General features: G+C 33.9%; 1 protein-coding gene across 3 annotated transcripts in view; it reads right to left on the reverse strand.

Annotated features, from left to right (window-relative positions):
* ADK (adenosine kinase) overlaps positions 1–26452 on the reverse strand; it is a 494505-nt gene that overhangs the window by 318340 nt on the left and 149713 nt on the right. For all 3 annotated transcript variants that reach the window (XM_055325527.1, XM_055325525.1, XM_055325526.1), the window contains exon 4: positions 10889–10967. In XM_055325527.1, the coding sequence (XP_055181502.1) occupies positions 10889–10967 (79 nt within the window). The remainder of the gene's footprint in view (positions 1–10888; positions 10968–26452) is intronic.

A 26452-nucleotide genomic window follows, 5' to 3' on the forward strand; every position in this document is an offset into this window, starting at 1 on the left:
TGTGAGATGGGATGCTGCCTGATTCACAAATCATTAAATAAAGTCAATTAGACCTCAATTTCAGTTTTGTTGTTTAACAATGCTAATGATGATCTACTTATAGTTAACAAAGGATAAAACATCAAATACATTTGATTAGATGCCCTGAACAAACAATGACAAGCTTTTAACAACTACAGAACATTAGAAAAATCAGTAAATCAATCTTCAGGAAACATAAAAACAAGTGAAATTATATAACTTGAAACAACATAAGAATACCACATGTAGATGGTCATCAGACTTCTGAAAAATTCAATAACTCAGAAAAAGGCATAAATTTCCAAAGATCAAAAAGGTATCTAAACATCAAGGAAAACTGATGTCCCTAAGAAGCATGAAAGAAAGAGTTGGTTTCTTCAGAACTATATTTAAAAAATGGACACTTGATTTTCCCTGACAACCTCCAATTCTTCCTAAATTGAAGCTGTCAGAAGTGGAGAGGGTATGTGAAAACACTAAAACTTCAAACATATACACAAGTCAGAACTGAAGTTTTCTAAGGAAGAGAGAAAAATCCTCACTAAGGAGAGCAATCAGAAGTTTCAGTTAAAACACCTGATCTAATTCTGCTTTGCTTACTCATCATGGCATTTTTGTCTAATTTAATCAGAATCTTTCCCTATTAAAATGGAGACCACACTGTCTTGTCTATCTCATAAGCCGCTGTGAGAATTCAACGTTTGAGAGTATACAACAGTAGCATAAATAAGGATTGCAAAAAGGTAAAATAGGTAAGTTAAGTAGGCCAAGTTTAAGAAAATCAAAAGCTCTGGTGTGGGAATAAAAATACAACAGGCAACTGGCCTTCATGTAGAGTAACCAAACTTTTAGAATGCTAACTCAAGAATGGACATACCAGACAAAATATATAGATAATGATATAATAAATAATTATGGAACTGATAGACAGTTCCAAACTCATTCAATAGAAACATCAAAAAAAAAAAAAAAAACAATTATCAAGCAGACAAACGTATAATGGAAATCCAAGGAGACAGAGGCATAGAAAAAAATACCTGAAAATAAGATGGCCTAAAACTTTCCAAATTTGATGAAATACATAAATTTACATGTCGAGAAGCCCAAAGAACTCCATGGAAGATAAAATCAAAGAGATTCATACCACACCTCAACCAAATTATTAAAGACAAAGAATCTTAAAACCAGAAAAAGAGAAATGAATTTTCATAAATAAAGGGTCTTCAATAAGATTAAAAGCTGACTTTTCATCAGTAACCATGGGGGCCAGAAAGTAGTGAGATGATATATAAATTGCTTAAAGAAATGTCAACAATTCTATATCCAGCAAAACTATCTTTTATGAATAAAGGAGAAATTAAGATATCCCCTAAGACTTGTCCTACAAAAATGATCTTTTAGTCCTTGAGACTGAAGTGAAAGGACACTAGATGGTAACCTGAAGACATAACAAAAAAGAAAGAACACTGGCAAAGGTAACTGCACAAATATAAAAGCCAGCATTACCACACTTTTGGTTTGCAACTTCTTTTTTATTCCTCTAGGAATTAAAAGGCAAATGAATAAATCTATAATCATAAATCCATATTAATGGGCACACAATATATAAAGAGGTAATTACTGATAATAACAATATAAAGGTGGAGTATGGAAAGCCAGAGGAGAGGAAGGTTTATATGGCATTGACACCAAGTTGGTACTATTTAAACTAGGCTGTTAAAAGTTTAGTATGTTAATTGCAATCTCCAAAGTAACCACTAAGAAAATAACTAAAATACATACACAAAAGTAAATAAGAAAATCAAAATGGTACACTACCAAAAATAAAAAAAAAAAAACATACAAATGAGTACTTGACATGCTCTGAATTGTGTCCTACCCAAATTCATATGTTGAAGCCTTAAGTATTGGAATTTAAGAATGCTACCATTATTTAGAGACAGGGCCTTTATAGTGGTAAATTAAAATGAGGCCCTTATGATGGATCCTAAGCCAATTTGACCACTTATCCTTATAAAAATAAACACAAACACATAGAGAGACCCAGAGGTGTGCAGAGTGATAATTATGAAAAGAGACAGCAACAGGAGAGAGGATTCAGAAGAAATCAAAACTGGGACAGCTGGGTGGTTCAGTCAGTTGAGTGACAGACTCCTGGTTTCTGCCCAGGTCATCATCTTGGGGTTGTGGGATGGGCCCTGCACGTGGGGCTGGGCCTCCGTGTTCAGCGTGGAGACTGTTTGGGATTTTTCTCTCCCCCTCCCTCCTCCTCTCCCCCTCCCCATGCTCCTGTGTGTATGTGGGAGGGCACACCAGCATGCGTTCTCTCTCTCTCTCTTCTTCAAATGAATAAAATCTTTAAAAAAGAAGAAATCAAAGCTGTTGACACCTTGATCTTGGACTTCTAGGTTCCAGAACTCTGAGAAAATAAATTTCTCTTGGATAATCACTCAGTCTGTGATATTGTTATGGCAGCCTGAGTAAACCAATAAAATACCTATTTGAAAGTATGTATTATTCTGTTATAAAAGTGCTACTATTTAAACAAATCAATAGGAACAATTAATAGTGCTAATTAGTAATAATCAAAGTAGAACTAATTAAATAATATGCATGAAGAAAATATGATACTAGTTTCTTCTGTTAAAATAAATACAGCAACTTATTTTACCTTTTTTAAACTCTTTGTCAGAATTTAAATTTTATAGGCCATATTGTATATTCTTAATATATATAAACATAAAATTTTTAAAAAGAAGAGTAAGGACACTTGGATTAAACAGATATTACCAGTATTTAGAAAAAAATAACATGTTTCTTTTTGTTCCAGAAAATGGAATAGTTTTACTCTTTGTATCTCCTTTCCAAAATACTTTTCTGAACTGGGTAGAACCATTAGGACAGCCTTCTTTTTAGTGTGGTAAAACTGAATATGGTTAAATTTAAATTTCATTTTGACCACTCTGCTTGTATCAAGTCCAAATTCTTGGTGTCAGTCCTGTGATGATACCATACTACATTTCTCTCAATAAAAGCATCTGAGCACAGAATGCTTAGGACTGTACTTAATAGCAATGACAGGTATTTAGATACATAAGAATTAGTTTCAAATTGCACAAGATATCCATCTCCTTTGAATCTAAATGCTTGTTTTAGTATTCCAACTGCTTATCAATCATGTTTTGTATTGACAGATTACTTATATATGCTTCCATGTGTAAAATGAGCATGATTTCAGAAGGACACTAGTAATTTCAATTTATGCTGTCAAAGTTGCATTCCAAATGAGTTACGGTTTTAGTAAAGAAATCGAGAAGGTCTTATTTAACTTGGCTGCCCTTTTGTGGTGAGGTGATTTTTTTTCCCTCCACCTTGAGTTACAAAGTAATCATATTATACAAAAATGAGACATTTGTTGTGTAAATTTTTTCTAGTCTCCTTATAGCTTCTTCAAATACCACTGAACACTTTTGAAGAAATGGCATATAAATTTGTTTTAGTATAATCTTTTCCTCTACTCTCATCCTAAATGTATTGCCAAATTAGGTTAGACAGGACATTCTTGTCTCACACTTTAAAAATATTTTATTGCAGGATATCTTTTCTAAGTCCAACAACAATTATAGCCATTTTTAAGGCACATGTCCAAGGAGGCTACCTCCTTCTATTCCTTTATGGTCAAAAATCACATTAAATGCATCTGTACATATTGAGAAAAATAGAATGTCTCAAAATGCTCACTATGAAAGCATCAATTTCACAGGTAAGCAAATTATACCACCTTTTAGCAGTGTTCTATATAAGAGGTTCAGAATTCTTTTCAGAGAAGATTTTAAAATTTTCATTAAAAAGAAGTTTACACCGAATAAAATTTTCCAAAATTTAAATTTGCACTGTCAAACATGCAGATGAGAGAAGTCTAGAATTGTATATGGACATCTTGACAACATTGTTTTATGTTGCCTGTGGTTACGTTAAAATCTTCAAGAACATAATTTAACAAATCAAAGTATCACAGAAGTAATGGGAACATTTTCTTGTTGACACCATTTCCACATTATTTTATGTATCAAAGTATGATTGTTGGTCAGATCTGACAAAATGAACTCTAGAAAGTTAACCTTTACTTTCTGTATGACTTTTAGTTCTTCTTTCATAGAAGTGAGGATGTTTGCAAGTAATCCTCTCTTTCACTATTTCTGCATATTTTTCCATAGCTACCGTGTAAGGTATTATTAAACCATGGAACAAGGAGAAATCCACTTAAACCTACTATTGTGTGGGGAAATTACCTCAATGTACTAGTAGTCTCCAAATACATAAACACACCAGCTATCCCAGAAGGCAGAGAACAAAAAGGGCCTATCAACCAAATTAAGATGTTGATAGTACACATTTATCCATTTAAATAAACAAACAGCAAGAAGCAGTGGGAGAAACTAAAAATCACAGTGTAACACATTAGGGTGCAAACAAGTTAAGGACCTCACTAGCTGAATGTTCAAATAACCTGTCCATTCATCTCATCATCCTTCCCTGATGATGATGGTGTACGTATATTTAAGAGGGTCACAGTTTAAGCAAGGGTGCCACAGACAGTAGGGCTTAGTACCACACATACACACTGCATATGTTCCCTGAGAGAAACTCAAGAGCAAAGATGATAACGCTTGAAAAATGACCTGCTAAATAGTTAAGGTTTTATTTGCCTTTCCTGGGTAGTGTGTGGGAGGCCAGAATGAGAACATACTAAGTGTCACTGATGAGTGGACAATTTGGGATGATACAAGTATTAGCCCATTGGTATATGATCATGAAATGGTTTTTCTATCCCTTTCTGTAAGTAATACACTTATTTGTTACACAGTTTTTCTTTAGTCTATCCTTAGCAGTCTTACAGGTTATAAGCTCATTTGCTGCTTATATATAGCAGATCAGATTTGCCTATTTCCTGGATTATTTACTATCTATGTTTTTAAAAATGTTGATGACTTCTGGCTCAATCTTTTATGGTACCAGTTTACTATTTATGAATTCCATCCCCTGGTTTTTTCTTGTGTATACAGAAAAACTGAGTATTTTCAAAATGTATATTACATAAAACACACAGAGATACAGAAAATACATATTTCACATGGTATATACCATCAAGAAACATGCAGAATTAAGCAGTCTATGAAAACTTAGATGATCATTGAATTTTTATCCCTTAGAATAGATCTCATCCTATTTCAGATCTCCAGTTCATAGCATCTGGCAGACATTTAGTTAGTATAGCTCTATTGGGTTGTTACTTGCTGTCCAATACTTGCTTCTTTAATAATATAGAGTGATAGAAAAATACAAACCTGTATGGAGTGAAGGAGAACTCAAATGGATAAGAAAAGTCCTGAACCAAACAATCAAACGCACTAAACACAAAACAAAACTCAGTACTTTCCCTGGTGGGCTATCTCTTTCAACCCCTTTCTATTGTATTTCCCTAGACTTTTTAGACAGCTGTAAGCTCAACCTCAATGTCCTCACTTAACAAAACTGTATCAGAATTAGATACAACTGAGCAGCCCCGATGTCCTAGTGGTTTAGCACTGCCTTCAGCCCAGGGCCTGATCCTGGAGACCTGGGATCAAGTCCCGCATCAGGCCTCCCGCATGGAGCCTGCTTCTCCTTCTGCCTGTGTCCCTCCCCCTCCCCCGTGTGTCTCTCATGAATAAACAAATAAAATCTTAAAAAAAAATTAGATACAATTAAGACTATATTGGGATTGTTCACTCTAAAGTTCTAACTATTTTTTCATGGTTTTCTTAAAATTTAGACAAGGGAGCTTAAGTTACCAACTACTACCTGGCACAATGACTAGCACATAGCAGAAGCTCAATAAATATGTGCTTTGTGTACAAATGAATCAGTTCTTCCTATTACTGACTACCAAGGAAAGTCTGAGAAATTGACCTTCTGAAGGGAAGTACTTCTAATGTACTATTTTTTAAAACTGTGTGGTTATCCTAGACATAAATTATAATTTGGCAATTATGTAGTTGGATCATCAGTCAGATGGAAAGGAAAACTAGTCTCAAAATATTAGGGGAAATGAAAAGCAAAACAAGACATTCAGTCAAGGGCTAGACTGAAATTACTATTTTTAAGTAGATGAGAACCACAATTCTGGTTGTCCTATCCATAACTGGGTAAATTTTTTTTCATAACTGGGTAAATTTAAGTTAAGATAAAGAACATTTAGAAAATTGCAAAAAAAACAAAAACAAAAGGCCTTCAACTTCAGTGGTTTCCAAACTTTCCTTTAAAAAAATAGTATAATTTTTATAAATATTATCACATTAATCCTTACAACATCCAAGATAAGCTTTAACCCACAGATGAAAGACCCAGAAAAGCTGAATAAATTCTCATGGCTTCAAGGCCATTAGAATGACAATGCTTGAACTCAAACTCAGTTCTTTTTTTTTTTTTTCAAACTCCATTCTTACGTACTCCCATGGTCCCAAGAATAAGCCCATGCTCTTAAATTGTTATGTTGCCTCATTGATTGCTGAATAAGCAAATGAAATCTGTCACTTGAATCACACAGATATCATTGTCTACAGAAGCATTTCTAGAATCTACTTTTTAAAAAGATTTTTACTTATTCATTTATTTGAGAGAGAGAGAGAGAGCATGAGCAGAGTGAGGGGCAGAGAACAGGGAGAAGTAGACTCCCTGCTAAGCAGGGAGCCCCATGCAGAGCTCAATCCCAGGACTCCAGGATCATGACCTGAGCCATAGGCCCCCCAGGACTAGACGACTAAGCCACCCAGGCTCCCCTAGAATCTATTTTTAAATTTTCTTTTTTTTTTTTTTAAATTCAGGTAAAATAGACATATGCAAACTTTAATCAGTTAAGTGCACAGTGCAGTGGCATTCACATTGTTCAAGAACCATTACCACTATCCATTTCTAGAAGCTTTTCTTCTTGTAAAACTGAAACTCTATAACCATTAAGCAATAATCCCTCCTTCACAACACCCTTGGCAATCTACTTTCCATCTCTATGAATCTCACAACCCAAGGTATCTTGTATAAGGAGAATCATCAGTAGTCAGCCTTTTGTGACTAGATTATTTCACTAAGCATAATGCCAAGATTCATTCATGTTATAGTATGTGTTAGAATTTCCTTCCTTCTAATAGCTCAATATTTTCCTTTTAGCTACTGTGAATAATGCTGCTATGAATACAGGCATACAACTATCTCTTCAAGACCTTTCTTTCAATTTTTTGAGTACATAATCTTAGTCTGCTCTGGCTGCCATAATGAAATACTATACACTAGATGGTGTAAACAACAGAAATTATTTCTCACAGTTTTGGAGGATAGGAAATCCAAGATCCCAGGAGTAGTCAATTTGGTTCCTGGAGATGATTCTCTTCCTGGCATGTAGATGGCCACCATCCCACTGTATACTCATGTGGTGGTGGAAGGGAGGGGCAGTGCAAATTCTCTGGTGTATCTTCTTATAAAGGAACTAATTCTTCATGATTAAATAACTCATGTCCTCATTTAAGTCCCTAATAACCTCTCAAAGGCTCCATCTCCAAACACCATCACATTGGGAGTTGGGGCTTCAACATATAAATTTGGAAGGGGACACAAACATTCAGTCCATAGGATACTCAGAAGTGGAACTGTTAGATGAGATGATAATTCTCCTTGTAATTTTTCTGAGGAAGCATACAATTTCCATAGTGTATACATAATTTTACATGTTCACCAACAGTGTATGGAGTTTCAAGTTCTCTATATTCTTGCCAACATAAACATAAAAAAATGTTGCTGTGACAATAGCCATCCTGATGGGTACAAGTGGGCAGTATAACTTTTAAAAGAATTAAATCTTTTATCAAAGCTAATGTACAAAATAAAAAGCAGAACAGCTCTACTTTTAAAGCAACAAATCTAGAACAAATCAAGCATCACCCTTGCCTCCTTGTGGCAGCCTCTGAGATGTTCCACCAACAATTTGAAAAAAATCTCACAAAATAGACTGATAATAGTCAATCTCATGCCAGGGGAGGAAGGGTTCAAGTTACATAGAGAAAAACTGCTATCCATGGGTATCTCTTTTAGTTTTCCTAGTTCAAATTTAAAACTTCCTAAAATCTAGGGCACCTGGCTGGCTGTTAGTTAAGGGTCTGCCTTCAGCTCAGGTCATGGTCCCAGGGTTCTGGGATTGAGTTCTACATCAGGCTCCCAGCTCAGTGGGGAGCCAGCTTCTCCTGCTCCCGTTCCCCCTACTTGTGCCCTATCCCTTTCTATCAAATGAATAAATAAAATCTAAAAAAAAAAAAAAAAAGCCTCCCTAAAATCTAGAACTTGAGATAAAAGTCCTACTGAGAAATGGGAATTGTTGTGATTCAACTAGCAACTGAATATTATACTGGAGGTATACTTGGAAAGACAGTTTTACCTTTAGGTTTCTAGTAACTGGAAAAATCTCATATGTGAGTATCGATGTCTTTTTACTTTGGTTCTTGTAAATGGGTTTATCTGTCTTTTAGGGATAGAGAGGATTTTTCCTATAAAATTATATTGTACTTAATAGTTTACCATTCCCTCTCTGCACCTCACCATTGTGTCCCCATATATATTTTCATTATAATGAAAGCTTCAAAAGTATGGACTGAGTGTGTTACTAACTTCTAACTAACATCTCACTACCTGACATTTAGTAAGAATTTAATAAGTAATAAAGAAAAAGAGGAAGAACAGAAGAGGAAAATTTAGGACAGTGGTTAAAGAAAAAAAGAAATGGTAAGTTTCCCAATCTAACCCAAAATTTTGTAAACAAGGAATATTTCTTGTTTATTGATGTGTCTATCATGTAGCACAGAGCTTTATACATAGCAATATATGTCAGGTGAATTGCTTTGCATATGGTGAAAAAGAAAATGAATAGTCTGGCAATCAGGATTGGATTTAACCTCAGATTTACCACTAGTAACAAAATAAAAATATTGGATGAATTGCCTCAAATTTTAAATTCCACTTATTTCCTTTTTTAAACCTAGGAACAAATAAAGTATTACGAGGATACATTATTACAGGACACATAAAATATTATGAAAGTTGTGCTTTGATAGATTGCATCTTTAAAAGAATTATTGGTTAGGGATAGAACTGCTCCTCTCCCCAAAAATGCATATATTGAAGCTCTAAACCACAATGTAACTGTTTTTGGACAGAACCTTTAATTAAAGTTAAATAAGGTCCCATGTGTGGGGCCCTCATCCAATAGGAGTGGTGTCCTTACCAGAAGTTAAACAAATACAAGAGATCTGTTTCTGAGTGGACACAGAAGAAAGGCTATGTGAGGACAAAGTGAGAAGGTAGCCATCTTTAAGACAGGAAGAAGTCCTTACCAGAAATCAATCCTGATTCAGGCACCCTGATCTTGGACTTCTAGCCTCCAGAACTGTGAGAAATAAATTTCTATTGTTTAAGCCACACAGCCTATGGTATTTTGTTATGGCAGCTCAAGCAATTAATACATAACCTAAGGACAAAAAAATAAATTATCCTCTTTCTGTTAACCTGAGCTCACAAAGGACTAGCAGGAAGAGGTTTTACAAAAACAATACAAATCAACTGACAAACACAAAGACCTTCTCCTCAGGCCACTCCACACAAATGACCAGACTACTTTGGAGATGAATTTTTACAATTGAAAATATTTTAATAGTATGCTGAAATATGAGCTTTAGAAGTATGTGGGAAGGGTGCCTGGGTGGCTCAGTGGTTGAGTGGGTGCCTTTGGCTCAGATCGTAATGCTGGGATCCTGCAATCAAGTCCTGCATTCCAGCTCCCCACAGGGAGCCTAAATCTCCCTCTGCCTATGTCTCTGCATCTCTGTCTCTCTCGTGAACTAAATAAATAAAATCTTAAAAAAAAAAATGTATGTGGGATAATTACACTGTATGTCTAAATAAACAAAGATTTAGTTCAAAAAAAATCAGAAATTGTTCAACTTTTGTCAATTTTCCAGTTGTCTAGTCTTTAAAATTACTTAAAATTCAAAAGGAAAACATTAATCAATGAAAACTCAAAATGACCTAAGACCATCAGAGATGACCTACAACTGCAGTGAGTAGGATTTTGAGCTAGTTTTCAAATCGCAGAGGTAAGAACCAGAGGTAGATAAAGCTTTTTATGTCCTTTGTGATTAAAAGTACACAGTCTCATTCAAGATTAGATTAGGCTGTTGACTTGAAGAATATATATCAAAATAAATTTATCCAATTATCCCCTGGAAAATAAAGATATGGGTATATATACAGAGATATGAATTTACACATACATAAAACATGTTTATGTATGTATATATGTATAGAAAAGATATGCTTATATATCTGCATATGACACAAGAAAATCTGTGGTATCTTGTTATAGGAATGTCCTTTAAATAAATAAAAATTAAGAAAAATAAAAACTAAGAACTCCTGCATAGTAATCTGGGTTAAAGTTTGTTAAAGTTAAAATTTAACTAATCAGAGTTAAAGTACAAAAAACAAATAAGAAATACTTTCAACGGATAAAGGGAATAATATCAATAAAATATAAAGAATTCCTATAAGTCATTAACACCTGAAAAATTATAAAATAAACACAATAGATTTGATAATTAAACACATTAAACGATGTTCAAGCTCACCAATAATCAAATGAACAACAATTTAAATAATTTTGTTAATTAGATGGGCAGTGATTGCTAAAATCTTATTCAAAACCAAAAAAACCATTCTATAACAATAAAATTTAGTCTAGAATTATTTTGAATCCATTTGTTTATAACTTTTAAAATAATTAACCAACCTGTGCCACTTTAATTGAATTCTGGGTAGAGCCACCAGCATGATATTCGACTTTGAATTTTTTTACAAGTTCATCAAACCTACAAGGAAATCACAGTAGAAAAAAGTTAGCATCTCTCAGTTGTCACAATCTAATTTTCCTGATTAGAAGTAAATTAAATCACAATTAGTAAAATATTTTGAGTTACATGATTATGTTGAATGAATTATGTATGAAAAACAACTTTGCTGAATTTCCATACTTATGAAATTTTTTCCAAATGTACAATTATAAAAATTTAAAATATATAAACTGTCCATAATTAACCATTAAACTAAAAAAGGTAAAAATAAAAATTTATAAATTATAAGCAATGCATATTTTCCCATTTTAAGTGCTGATCTCTAGAACTCTTACAAGTGTATATTCTAATGAGTTTAAAGTTTTAGATATCATAAAGACAATTAGTTTATAGTTTAAAAAACTGGGAAACTACAGTGGGTTGTATAATTCTAGGCAAACTGCTTGCCGACATAATTTCTGTATCTGCCAAATAAAAATAAAGAGAAGTGATTTAAAGCTTTGCTGCTCTGACATGTGATAAAACCTATAGAACTTCTCTCCAGGAAAATATATGCATTCACTACACATGAAGCTTTTCATGGATGATCCATGAACACCCCTGCTAATACACATACCCAGCCAAAGGGCTATGGACACTGAATAAATCTCAAAATAGATGGCATTTATTAACCTGGATATCAAGTCAATACTCATATCATCTCTAGCATGTTAGAGTCTGTGGGAGAAATCCAAGGGGCATAAGTATATAATTTTAATTTCAAAGGACTAAGAAGTCATGGAGGGACAAAAGGATGAATACACATGAGAAAACAGAGAAAATGAGAAAACATCAAATTATTGAATAACAAAATACATGCAATGTAGACAGCAAGTGATACAGGTCAGTCAAAAAAGAAAGAGATTGGGATAGGAGTATAATATTAAAGGAATGTTTGAGTCTTGAAAAGTATTTTTAAACCTTTAAAAACTGTAAGTGTAGAAGTAGATCCTTTCACTAAAATGAAACATTTCACAGACCCTCAAAATAAAAAAAAAAAGACAAATACAGATATGGTTACATTAGAGATAGGAAACGTGGAGTTATACCCACTCCCATACCTCCAAACGCCTTGTGATTCTATCTATAAAACTCTTAAGATGCCAAAAAACATAATTAGCACCTCCCAGAACTTTGACAGCAGTATTTGTATACCACTAATAATACTAATGTAATAACAGTAAAGAAGACAAAGTATATAGCCACAGGTGCAGAGGTGGTTAGTTGCAGCACTTCAAGGGAAGTTCCTCTTCTACTTACTTTCTAAACTAGATATCAGTTAAGAGTGATGTTAGAGATTAGAGGAGAAAAGGAGAGTAAATGGGTAAAGTAAACATACAGTGATCAAATACAAGGTTCGTTTGAAGTACCACCACTTTCAAAAACCAATTCTTCCAAAGATTTTGGATCATATTTATAATAGGTTGAATTACAAATAGGTCGTGACCCCCAAAAAGATATGTCCTCCCAGAATCAGTGAATGTAACCTTATTTGGAAAAACAAAACTTAAATATTTTTATAAATATCAATAGATGAATCAATGATATGAGCAATAAAAATGGACATGGATAAAAAAATAAGATGAAGGTAAGAAAGCTGAAAACACCCAGGAAAATACCCCAAAATCAGTAGGAAATGAGATGAAAAATATGGAAGAAAAATTAAGAGGCACAGAGAATAGATTAGGTGGCCCAAGATCCATTCAAGAAGAATGAGGGGGAGACTAGAGATAATGAAGAGTAAGAAGGAAATACTAGAAAAAGTTTTCAAAAGAGATAAAAAAAAAACATAATTGTCAGATTTGTCCAAATATGAAGCAATTCTATTAGGGAGGGGACTAAGATCTATACTTGAACAATACCTTGTTCAATTCCAGAACTCTCCATATTAAGAGAAAACTTTAAGATCTTCTAGAATGAAAAATAAAAGATTACCTGAAAAGGAGTAAGCATCAGAACACACCAGACTTCTTAAAAAATATAGGATATTTAAAAAAAAAAAAAACATTATATTCTATGCTAGAAGAAAAAAAAGATTCTCCAAATAGAATTCAATATCCACTCAGATTACTAACTCGTATGGGAAAATATAAGCTTCACATGTAGGTGTTGTTTTGCCTAGCATTTATAAGAGAAAAATTACTAAGCTGGAGTTGTAACAACCAAAAAGAAACATAAGAAAGAAGATAGCATGTCTTGTTAAAAAATAAAGAAAGGGGGAGGGAAGGAAGGAGGAAAGAAGGAAGAAAGGAAGGGTAAGAACTGTGTATGACTTTGGAAGTAAATAAAAGAATCCAAAAAGAAATTTCAAGAGGGCCCGTTATATCTTATTACATGCAAAATTCTCCTTTCAGTAGCAAAAACTTTAATAAAGGAATGTAGTTTCTATTCTATGAATTCTTCCAATCGTGCTACTATACAGAAAATATTAGTTACTAGTTATTTGGCAATAAGGTTTTGTTTGGTTTTCAATTTTAGAATCTATGCTGAGATAAAGCATGTAACATTTAATGACATTTACAAAATGTAAAACCATTATATATAACATTGACATTCTGAAGATGGAAGAAGGGAGAGATGAAAGAAAATGTTTACTAACTTTCTGGCCTTCAGTTAGAGTCCATAAGTATCTCAAATGTTAACAATCAACTTTTCAAAAGAGATTTTAAGTACATTATTTAAAGTCATAAAATCAATCAGTAGAAAAATTAAAATATATAAAAAGCATAAAGAAGGCAATACAACTAAGATGTCAATTTCCAAAACACAATATGTAGAAATTTTGACTAAGATTGCTTAAAATTTTTTTTTTCATATATATGAGAAAGCAATAATCTTTCCAATAGTAAACTATCTAATCCTTGATCATAGTGTACATCACAATATATTTATTTAGGTCATTAATATTTCTCAGTTTCACAATTTTTGCCATTAATTTTACACATCTTTTCTTAGTCACTATTTCATATTTTCTACGTTTTAGTACAACTGTGATATTGTTTAAGCCTAATTTGTATTTGTTGATGATATTTAGAAATAGAATTCTTTAAGATTTATTTATTTGAGAAAGAGCCAGCAAGTATATGTGCACAAGGTGGTGGGGCAGAGGGACAGAGAAACCCAAGCCGACTCCACAGTGAGCAGAGAGCCCAACAAAGGGCTCAATCTCACCACCGTGAGATCAGACCTGAGCCGAAACCAAGAGTGGATGCTTAACCAACTGTGCCACACAGCCGCCCCAGAAATATAATTCTTTATATAACAATTTTTATCTACCCAAGTTGCTAACATCTCTAATTAATTCCAATAATTGACCTGTTTTGCCATACACACATAATCATCATTCGTGAACAATTTTTTTTCTTTTTCTTGCCTTAGTGCAGAAACTGAGGGTCTCCATAACATGCACAGATCATAGTGGGTAGTAATAGTGTAAGTGGGCAAACAGTCTTATTCCAAATTTTGACCTAATAAATCTTTTTTAAGATTTTATTTATTCATGAGAGAAAGAGAGAGAGAAAGACAGGGGGCGTTGGGCAGAGACACAGCAGAGGAAGAAGCAGGCTCCATGCAGGGAGCCCGATGCGGGACTCAATCCCAGAACTCCAGGATCATGCCCAAGGCCAAAGTGAGGTGCTCAACCATTGAGCCACCCGGCACCCCTGACCTAATAAATTCTAACCAAGACTGGTGAAAGGCAGGGTAGGTCCATTTCCCAAAGCTACAAGTCTCAGAAGTGTTTAATTTTTCACCTTATTTTTACTGTGTATATGCACTTCTACTAAACAGTTAAATTTTTTAAATTGTTACCAAAACACACAATATAATCCAATAAAATTACAATATACATGTGTATATTACAATTATCTAATTATCTAACACATACTTAATATATATTAATTAATATATTGTTTATATATATATATTAAAAAGGATCTGGAAAAGTACAACCAAGGTGTTAACAGTGGTTATTTCCAAAGTTGGAGCAGTTATGGATCTTGTACACATTTATTTTGACCTTGCAATAAGCATATAAACTGCTTTGCAACAAACACATTTTTTAATCTACATTTTAAAATGGAAGAACATAACAATTTTCCATAAAATTATCTAAAAAGAACTACATATAGAACAAAGCTGAATAAAAAGCATAGAGCTTTTTAGAGAGAAGTGAGTGATCCTGAATGAAAAAGGCAGGGAAAATTTAACATTTGAACCGAGTTTGACAGATAAGGAAGAAAAAATATTCAAGACTGAGGGCAAAAAAAAAACATGACATATTCGGAGAAACAATTTAAACACAGACTAAAATATAGGCCAAGGGGATCCCTGGGTGGCGCAGCAGTTTGGCGCCTGCCTTTGGCCCAGGGCGCGATCCTGGAGACCCGGGATCGAATCCCACGTCGGGCTCCCGGTGCATGGAGCCTGCTTCTCCCTCTGCCTGTGTCTCTGCCTCTCTCTCTCTCTCTCTCTCTCTCTCTCTCTCTCTCTCTCTCTCTCTCTGTGACTATCATAAATAAATAAAAAAAAATTTAAAAAATAAAAATTAAAAAAATAAAAAAAAATAAAATATAGGCCAAAATCAAAGTAGTAAAAACTGACAACAGAAAGGTAACTCTCTCTGCCAGGCTAATAAATTTAGACATTATTCAGTAGGCGGGCAGGAATTACTAAAATCTGCTAATAATGTAAAAGGCAGACTTGTTTTTAAAAATGATGACAGCACTGTTTGGAGGACAATATAGAATAAAAGGAGGCAGATTGCCACCTTTCAAATAGTTCATACCAAAGATCAGATGTTGAGCTAAGGCACTAGAGAGAAATTATTGAAGTGAGGAAGCAATTCTGAGGTTAAGACATAACATGTGATAAATAGCTGGAAGTGGAAGATGTGGTAGAGAGATGACAATTCTGAGATTTCCAGTTTGGATGAGCAGGTGGATGGTATTGAGAATGGAAATACAAGAGAGAAGAAAAACTGTACTGAGCAAAGGGAATTTCTACATATTGACAAACCAAGAAACATTTCTATTTAGGGAAATGATTTTAATGAGGCAAAATTTGTTGTTTTATTTTGTTTTGTTTATCTCTTGCAGGCAATGGGCACATAAGTTACATCCTGATTTTCTCTGTACAATTTTCTAGCTGATACAAAATTTTGTTTGACTGTGAATGATCTACCTTGTCTGGGTCAAAACTATCAATGTAGCCAATGGAAAATGCTGAGGAAAGAAGGTCTGAGTATCTTTAATGAATGAAACCAAAAATTCAGGCTAAAATACCAGTGAGCTTTGACACTAGGCGTATAACTTGATAAGTAAATAATCTAAGCAACTGTGTGAAAAACTAAGTACTTTCTAAGTTGCTTAGGGATGAAAAACTATTTAATAGCTTTACATGTTATGAGAAATTTCAACATATTTCCATTATGTGATATATCTTTTTTACGAGAAGGAGCAAGAGAGGGGCAGAGAGAGAGAGAGAGAGAGAGAGAGAGAGAGAGAGAGAATCTTAAGAAGGCTTCACACCCAATGCAGAGCCTGACGGGGACTTGAACTCAACCCTGAAATCATGATCTGAGCCAAAATCAAGAATCAGATTCTTTTCTTTTTCTTTTTTTAATTGATTTAAAAGACAGAACATGAACTGGGGTGAAGTGTGCAGAGGGAGAGGGAGAAGCAGACTCCCCACTGAGCAGGGAGCCCAATACAAAACTCAATCCTGGGACTACAGGGTCCTCAACCAAGCAGAAGGAAGATGCCCAATGACTGAGCCACCCAGGTGCCCCCAAGAGTCAGATTCTTAATTAACTGAGGGACCCAGGTGCCCCTCCATTATGTGATTTTTTCTATAGGGAATAAAATCTGGCAACATTAGTACTTGATCAATTCATTCATACTTTCTCCTTTTGGTTAAATCTCTTTGAATGGAATGGGCATATCAAACATGTCAGTCAAACAACTGACAGTGAAAGAACAGTAGCTGATCCATTTCCTACTAGTAGTCTATTTGTAAAACCCAAATTAATAAAATATATAGTTTTCATAATGTTTAAAAACTTTGAGGAAATGTTACTTAAATAAAATGCCAGAGGAAAAACTGGATTCAGTACTTATCAAACTTCTACACAACAGTTTCCAGATAATGGAAACAAAGAGAATAAAAACAAATTTGATATATAGAAGTATTTAAAACTTTAATATATAAAAGCAAAACTGAACAAATAAAAAAATTTAAATATAAAGATATTAAGCAATATGAAAAATGGTCATATTTACTTATATATTTTTTAAAATATTTTAAGATATTTTACATATTTTAGTATTAATAATTTAATTCAATTTTGAAATGTTATTTTAATATTCTCATAAGAAATGTTAAGGCTCAGATATCTATAAATGAACAAAAAAATCAAAAGAAAAATGATAGATGATCAAAACAGAGATGTATTTAACACATTCATTATTTTTCTTTAGAAATTATTAACAGAATGGCCAGAAGAAAATATATTAACATGCCAATGGTATTTTTTATATAAACCTTTTTCCTTTTTTATATTTCCTACAATTTAATCATGTGCTTATATTCATTTTATAATGACAGTGTTTTTATTAAAGAAAAATTTAAATACAAATTAATGTCACTGGAATGTAATTCAGAATTTCTTGTGAACTAACCTTACGGAAAAAAAGCAAAAAGCAATATGCCACATACCCCTAAAGAAGTTTTAATACTTGTTCTGATAATGAATAGGAGAATTTAAATTCTAAGCAATGCTTTTCACTCTCACATCACATGTTATTGAATACTTTATAAACAATTGATAATTTCTGACAACTAATATATGATAGCTATCTATGTATCTGTTTTGCTCTTTGAGAAAAAACTAAAATGCAAGGAAGAGGAGAAGCTTTCAAACACTAACATCTGGCAGGCAAAGCTATGACTAACCACTACTCGTCTTTTTATTTTTTTTTAAGATTTTATTTATTTATTCATGAGAAACACACACACACACACACACACACACACAGAGGCAGACAGAGGCAGAGGGAGAAGCAGGCTTCATGCAGGGAGCCTGATGTGGGACTCGATCCCAGGACCCCAGGATCACGCCCTGAGCCAAAGCAGATGCTCAACCACTGAGTCACCCAGGCATCCCACCACTAGTCTTCTGATGCTAGGTTTAATATTAAATCTTTTGAGATACAGTATCACCTCAGCCTGGTACTATACACAAGAAAAGGTATCAAATGAAATGATCAAATACGGAAATTCAAAGTCTACTAAAAGATAACACTGCCTTCTGGTAAAAATGAAAATAATATTGATGACCATAATCATGCTGCTAGCAGCAGCACACAGCTTCCAATTGTGGGAAGGTGGGCAGCAACTAAATGAGTAACTTAAACATAAGCAAAGTAACATAATCTGTCCATGAGACCAAAAGACCCTTTAAGCACTAAAATCAAGGTACAACTTTTAAAAGAAATAAGTGCACGATGGTATAATACAGAGATTCACCTTTACAAAAACAGTAATGGTACTAAGTACAATGTGAGGATAAGTTATGGGAAGGTCAGTAACTGAAAATTTTAGTGGAACAGAATTAATTAATGCTATCCTGAAAAGAAAGCAGCTAGACTTTGCTGCTTGTCATTAAAGTGTACTGATTATTTGCTAAGTTTCCAAACAGTTTCAACTTCAGAATGAGGAACAGACAGTAATTGATGTTTCAATGGGTTTTAAGAGGTAGATTAGTAACAGCATAAAAACACAATGTCTAACACAATATATATAATGTGATAAACCTACTCTGTTAGAAAATCTAGCATTCACGAATAAAGAATATACAGTACACAAGAGTAAAGAAAACCAGGGGAATGAAGGGTAAGGAGGATAACCTTTGTTGGAAGATAACAATGAAACAATGTATATTCACTATACCAAAGAAAAACAATCCCAGGACTCCAAAGACTATGATCCAAACACAATCTAAATGAAAAAGTAAAGCCCTACTTATGTAATCAAAGGATAAAATTACTCCAGTTCAATTTGAAACATTCAAAGAAAGTTTCAAAATTTACCTTCATTCAGTTTTTAAAAGGTTAAGAAATTTCTTTCAAATAACCTCTTTTTTTAAGCCTAAATAAATTACCCGGTAATATCGTAAACTGGCAAGACAAATGGCAAACTTACATAAATGTGGGAAATTTAATAGGAAATTTTAGAAGTATAAACTTTTTATTTTCTGACATTCCTGAAAACAGTGACTTATTACCAAGCTATGAGTTTTTTTTTATGTTACATAACATTAATTCCTGACAAGTCGGACAACCTATATTCATTCTAAACAGGTCATAGTGAATCTAGCAAGTAAGGGTACCATTACTGTTCATAAATTCTGACCTAAATATGATTGACCTAATATTTCAAAAGTATCATTATTATATAAAATTTTAATATTTACTATGAAATATTAACTTAGAGAAAGAGATACTATCCCAAAAAGAAAAAGAAAACTCTCAAAACTCAAGAGAAAAAAATCCAGTAAAAATTGGGCAAAAGATTAATAGATGATGAACAGAAACATTTCCAAAGAAAAGATACAGATGGCAAGTAAGCATAGATTTTAATATCAGTCATCAGGGAAAGTCCAGCTGAAAAGCACAGGGAAATGTATCTATTAGAATGGCTTAAAAAATACTGGCAATACTAAGTGCTGATGAGGATGTGGAGCAATTGAAACTATCATAAATTGCTGATAGAAGTAAAAATGATACAGCCTCTTTAGAAAACAATTTGACAATTTCTTAGAAAATTAAACATACACTTAATGCAACTCAGCCACATGACTGTTTGGAACAGCCTTATTTATAACCACCAAACACTTGAAACAACCTAAATGTCCATCTAGTAGTGAATGGATAAACAAATTATGGTACATCTATGCAAAGTTAAACAATAAAAACAAACAATACATTCAAGAACATGAATAAATCTCCAAAGTATTATGCTATGTGAAAGAAGCCAGACATAAAAGGGCTATCTATAATATGATTCCATTTATTCGATATTCTGGATATGGTATGTCTATAGAGAATTTTTAAAAAAGAATATAATCTCTAGAGAAACAAACAAGGCAATTCCAAAAGACTCTGCATGTATGTGCATAAGTCTGCCTACCTACTTACAAAAGATATACACAGAGATACACATGAAACACACTTGAAACTCAAAACAAGACTATGAGACAAGTAAGATTCATGGAAACACCCCAATTTTCTAAGACACAAATTTAGAGTTTTAGTAAATTGCTTTTTAATTTTTTTTTATATATTCATGAGAGACAAAGAGAGAGAGAGAGGCAGAGACATAGGCAGAGGGAGAAGCAGGCTCCCTGCAGGTAGCCCGATGCGGAACTAGATCCCAGGACCCCGGGATCATGACCTTAGCCAAAGGCAGACACTCAACCGCTGAGCCACCCAGGTGCCCATGCTTTTTAAATTTTTGATTTAGGAATAATTTCAAACCATGGAAGGACTACAAGAATAATACAGAGAACACCTGTACACCTTTTATAAAGATTCATCAATTTTTTAACATTTTGAACATTTGTCCCTTTTTCTCTATTGCTCTATAGTCTTTACAAATTGTTTTGGAATAGGTTGTATATAATGCACTTTTATTATTTATAACATCTCAGTGAAAATTTCCTAAGAAGATGAAGCTTGTATCTGTGAAAGCAATTTTATGGGTTTATATGGCTACCTTCAATTCTAATCCAACTCAATTCAAAGCTATTGTCTTCTCTCCTTCCTTATCCTTTTTCCATTACACATCTCTCCCTTCTTCTACACTGAGATCCTTTGCTCTGAAGTCCAGCACATGGTTCAGTCCTATATGGGACAAGACCCTTACAATGCAAAAAAAGAGAAATCTAACTGGAACAGATTGGGAATGGTGCAATAGGGAGAGACTGTCTGGGATCTGTGCTAGGCATTGTTTTTTCAGGAGTGATTGTGTCTGTTTTGGAACTACATTTTCCACATCTTTCTCTTCTTTTTCACAGTCTTTTAAGCACGCCCACCAACACCCTGCTCTCCAAAGGTACAGAAGAGCTCTACCGGATTGTGATGTTTCTTCCTCTACTTATATGAAATTTGATTTTTAGTATATTCTATCTTCTAGCAATTCTAAAGGTGCAGGTTATGTGTGATTCTATTTGTATCCCTTGTTTTTTCCTTTTCTTTTTTTTTTTTTAAATAAAGATCTATTTATTTATTTAAGAGAGAGAGAATGAGCATGAGTAAGAGGTGCCAAAAGAGAGGAAGAGAAAATCTGAAGTAGACTCCAAGCTCAGGTCAGAGCCTGACACAGGGTTTGATCCCAAGACCCTGAGATCATGAACTGAGCCTAAACCAAGAGTCAGATGCTCAACCAACTGAGCCACCCAGGCGCCCCTGTTATCTTTTGTGTTAAGGATGAGGAAGTTCAGATTCATTACCCTCTAAGCCTAGCTTAACTGACATTTGATGGATTTCTCACAACTGTTAGCAGCACACTAAGGACTAGGAGCTCCAGCCAATAATTAAGAAAACATTACAATCATATATAATAAAAATAAGAATATTTAGAATAAAACATCTCATGGCACAAAACTGAATGAATTTCTTTTTAATTCAAAGTTGTTGTAGCTTAATTATTGTCAAGATACATTCAGAAGCGCCTGGGTGGTGGTATAAAGCCAGAAAAATTAAAGAAAATGAGAATGATGACAAAGGAAAAAGGGAGAGGAGAAATTAAAAAGAAATAGCTCTTTAAGTTTTAATGGGCAATTTTTTTCTAGCTGATATGAAGCAAGTACTATTTAAAATGAGAAAAATAACACAACTAGACCCTGTAACTGAGCACCCGTCATTCTTATATGGAAAAAACTTATAAAAAAGATGTGGTAAGATTATGAACAGGAAAATGTCCACAAAAGCACCCGTTACAACCTTTAATTCTAACCTAGTGTAACTGCTTCCCACTTCCACAGTAACTAAAGCCTCTTTTTCCCCTACTCTTGGGGGAAAAAAAGAAGTCAGCATATACCAGGAGATAAAAAAGATCTCACATCGTATTAACATCATCATAGCACAGAAACAAACATCAACAATTTTGAATAGTTCACAGAGAAAGTAAAATAAGACAAATAAAACCTTTATAGAAAAACTCAAAAAATTTAATTTCCTTAAGAAAGCATTCATAACTGCCAAGTAGGATTTTGATGAAGTTCTTTCCCAAACTTCTCATCTAAACAAATAATAAAATGAAAAAAATCAGTAATTCTAAACAGATTATACTTATTAAGACCAAATGTTAATAGAATAATGCAGGGGAGGGGGCAAATCCATAGGCAAATTGTAAGAGTCAAAGCTTTGAAATCTTTTACCACAAATGTTTAGTAAGGTTGAAAAAAATTTGCTTAAATGTCAGTTTGATAAAAGCCAAAAGAACATTTCCCACATGTGTTTATATTTAACCATATTTTTAAAAGTTGGAAAAGTAACAGTCATTCAAAACTAAGGTTAAGCTATTAGTTCATATGAATTGTAATTTAAAGGTATTTCTCCAAACTCTAATTTTATTTTCTTTGATAAGAATGCACTTTTAAGCATGTGTTGCTTAGATATTTATTCCATTCTAAAATGTTTAAAGGTTTAATTCTTTTCATTTATAACTGAAGATTTTTTGCACGTAAGATAATCAAATATACTGTTGAAAAGCACTTTGTATTTAAGTATAGATAATTACAATAAAATGAATTATTCCTAAACTCAGATGCATATGTATATTCATTTTCTACTCATTATAAAAACACAACAAAATTTCACTAAACCAATTTACAATTTTCATTAAATAGTAAAACTGCTTGACAGTTTTAAACCATACCAGAAAAAGCCATATGAGAAAAAGAGAAATAGTGCAGGACAGCGGTTCTCAAAATGAAACATGTAGCTTCCTGGTAAACCTAGAGTGCCATCCATATGTCCACGAGCAGTTCCAAAACACAAATTATATTTTTTCCCTCCTTTATTGGTTTGGTTCAGCTGTTATTTCTATCACAGAATCCATGGTTTAAAAGGGGGCTTTAATTTCTCTGATCATAGAAAAATTCTAGAAACATGTGTAACAGATACAATGACAAAGTATTCATACAATAATTAATCATTTTTCTCTATCAAATTTTAAAATATATCACTCAGCAGAAACAGACACTTAAATCTCTTATCAAAACATAACATATGGAACTTCTGATTCTGAATAGCATATAGCAGGTCACAGCCAGCATTCCTACTGACAACAACTAGAAAAATCATATAAATTATAAAATATAAATCTTAAATCATTAAAGGTATCAGAAAGCTACAGAGGGAACAGGATCGAATAAATACATTTCCAAGGAGGTGAGAACTGTTCAGAGGGCAGCCTAGAAGTGGAAGATGATTGTCCGTCCAACCTGCCTGAATTTATAGTCAATAGCATGGGGTTAGAGAGACAAAATCTGACATTTCAAGGACCTCAAACACACAGTTGGTTTGTCCCATAACACATTTGCTGAATTCTGAAATTGAATGGTAAGCTAAGAAGGTTAACCAAAATCACCTGAAAAGCAGAATGTTCTCCAAGTCTGGCAGGGCTTAAAAAACAAAGACAGGAACAGAGAAAGATCAAAAACATAAGAGGCAAAAAATGAAATCCCTAGGAGGAATGGAGAATAAAATCTAAGGATAACACAGATACTTTTACCCTGGGGAATGGGAGAGGACACATCTATATTGCTTACATCTAGAAGCTGAAAATTCAGACCTTGGGTTTAACAGAACACTGAGATGGGGCTGGAGGGCAAGGAGGTTAAAAAAAAAAAAAAAAGATAGGGATTTCAGCCACTCAATTAGTACTAAAGTGATAAATTGGAAACTGAGGGTCTAAAATGAAAGGTCAGGTTCCCACTTGAGATATTTGCCGAATTTTCAAGTGGATTAGGCTGAAGGATAAAGAATTAAGTTGGAAATCTCCAAGAGCACTTCTGGGGCCATGTTTCAGAGCTGACAAGACAAAGACCTAATAGCCTCAATTAAAAGTCCAAGCGGGGGTGGGGGGGTGGGAGGATGGGGAGGGCACCTGCGTGGCCAGTGGTTAAGCATCTGCCTTTGGCTCAGGCCATGATCCTGGGATCCTGGAATCAAGTTCCACATCAGCTCTCTATAGGGAGGCTGCTTCTTGCTCTGCCTATGTTTCTGCTTCTCTCTCTCATGAATAAATGAATTAAAAAATATTAAAAAATAAATTAAAAAAATTAATAAAAGTCCAAGAGGGGCAAGTTCTTGAAACAGAGGCAAACAGGATTGACTGAATCTACCAAAACTGAAAATCAACTTTGACCTAGCATAATCTTTGATTTTATTAAGGCAATCAGCCTTCTCATCACTCCATATCAGACTCATACAGAAAAGGGTAAATAAACACTCTGGTAGATCATACAATTTAAAGGATTTACAGCTCTTAGAATAATTATGGATAGCTGATGGTTATGCAAAGAGGCAAAATAATTTGACTACAAACAAAAAGGAAACAGAGAAAAAGTTTCAGAAATAATATAGACACTGGAAATAAAGAAAGAAACTTCAAAATAACTATGATTAATATTTTCAAAGAAACAAGGAAAGAATACATAACTAGATAAAAAATGGAGAATTGCAACAGAAAACTAAAATTATATAAAGAAAGGGCAACCCCGGTGGCTCAGCAGTTTAGCGCCACCTTCAGCCCAAGGCGTGATCCTGGAGACCCGGGATCCAGTCCCATGTAGGGCTCTCAGCATGGAGCCTGCTTCTCCCTCTGCCTGTGTCTCTGCCTCTCTCTCTCTCTTTCTCTATTTCTCTCTCTCTGTGTGTCTCATGAATAAATAAATAAATCTTTTAAAAAAGAAATAAAATTATATAAAGAAAATAAAGTACACATCAAAACTTAACTTGATATTTGAGTTTAATAATTCATTGAATAAGTTTAATATTTAATGCAACACCTACCAAAATACCAACAGCATTTCTCCCAGAACTAGAACAAATAATTCTAAAATTTGTATGGAACCACAAAAGATCTTGAATAGTCAAGCAATCTTGAAAAAGAAAAGCAAAGCTGGAGGCATAACAATTCTGGACATCAAGCTATATTTCACAGCTATAGTCATCAAGATAGTATGGTATTGGCACAAAAATAGACATACATCAGGATGCCTGGGTGGCTCAGTGGTTAAGTGCCTGCCTTCAGCTCAGGGCATGATCCAGGAGTCCCGGGATCGAGCCCCAAGTTAGGCTCCCTGCATGGAGCTTGCTTCTCCCTCTGCTTATGTCTCTACCTCTCTTTCTCTATGCCTCTCATGAATAAATAAACAAATAAACATCTTTTAAAAAATAGACACACAAATCAATGAAACAAAAGAGAAAACACAAAATGAACACACAACTATATAGTCAATTGATCTTTGACAAAGGAGGCAAGAATATCCAATGGGAAAAACACAGTCTCTTCAATGAATGGTGTTGAGAAAACTGGACAGCAATATTCAAAAGAATGAAGCTAGACCACTTTCTTACACCAAACATAAAAATAAATTCAAAATGGATTAAAGACCTGAAACCATAAAAATCCTAGAAGAGAACAGAGTCTATTTGACATTGGTTGTAGCAACTTCTTTCTAGGTATGTCTCCTGAGGCAAAGGAAATAAAAGCAAAATAAACTATTGGTACTTCATCAAAATAAAAAGCTTCTGCAGAGCAAAGGAAATAACCAACAAAACTAAAAGGCAACCTACACTATGGGAGATGTTTGCAAATGGCATATGCGATAAAGGGTTAGTATCCAAAATACATAAAGAACTTACAAAATTCAACATCCAAAAAACAAACAATCCAATTAAAAAATGGGCACAAGATATGAAGAGACATTTCTCCAAAGAAGATATACAAGTGGCCAACAGGCAACTGAAAATATGCTCATCATCACTTACCAGCCAGGAAATGCAAAGCAAACCTACAATGAGCTATCACCTCACACTTGTCAGAATGGCTAAAATAAAAAACACAAGAAACAACAGGTGTTGGCAAGGATGTGGAGAAAAAGGAACCTTCTTGCACTGTTGGTGGAAATGCAAACTGGTGCAGGCACCATGGAAAACAGTATGGAGGCTCCTCAAGAAAGTTAAAAATAGAACTAGTAAATGAACCAGTAATTGCACTACTGGGTATTTACCCAAAGTACACAAAAACATTAATTCAAAGTGATACATGCACCTCTATATTTACAGCAGCATTATCCATAATATCCAAATCATGGAAAGAAGCCCAAGTGTCCACAGACTGATGAATGGATAAAGAAGATGTGGAATATGTGTATATGTATAATAGTCATAAAA

Source organism: Nyctereutes procyonoides, unplaced genomic scaffold (assembly GCF_905146905.1).
Source record: "Nyctereutes procyonoides isolate TBG_1078 unplaced genomic scaffold, NYPRO_anot_genome, whole genome shotgun sequence".
NCBI lineage: Eukaryota > Metazoa > Chordata > Mammalia > Carnivora > Canidae > Nyctereutes > Nyctereutes procyonoides.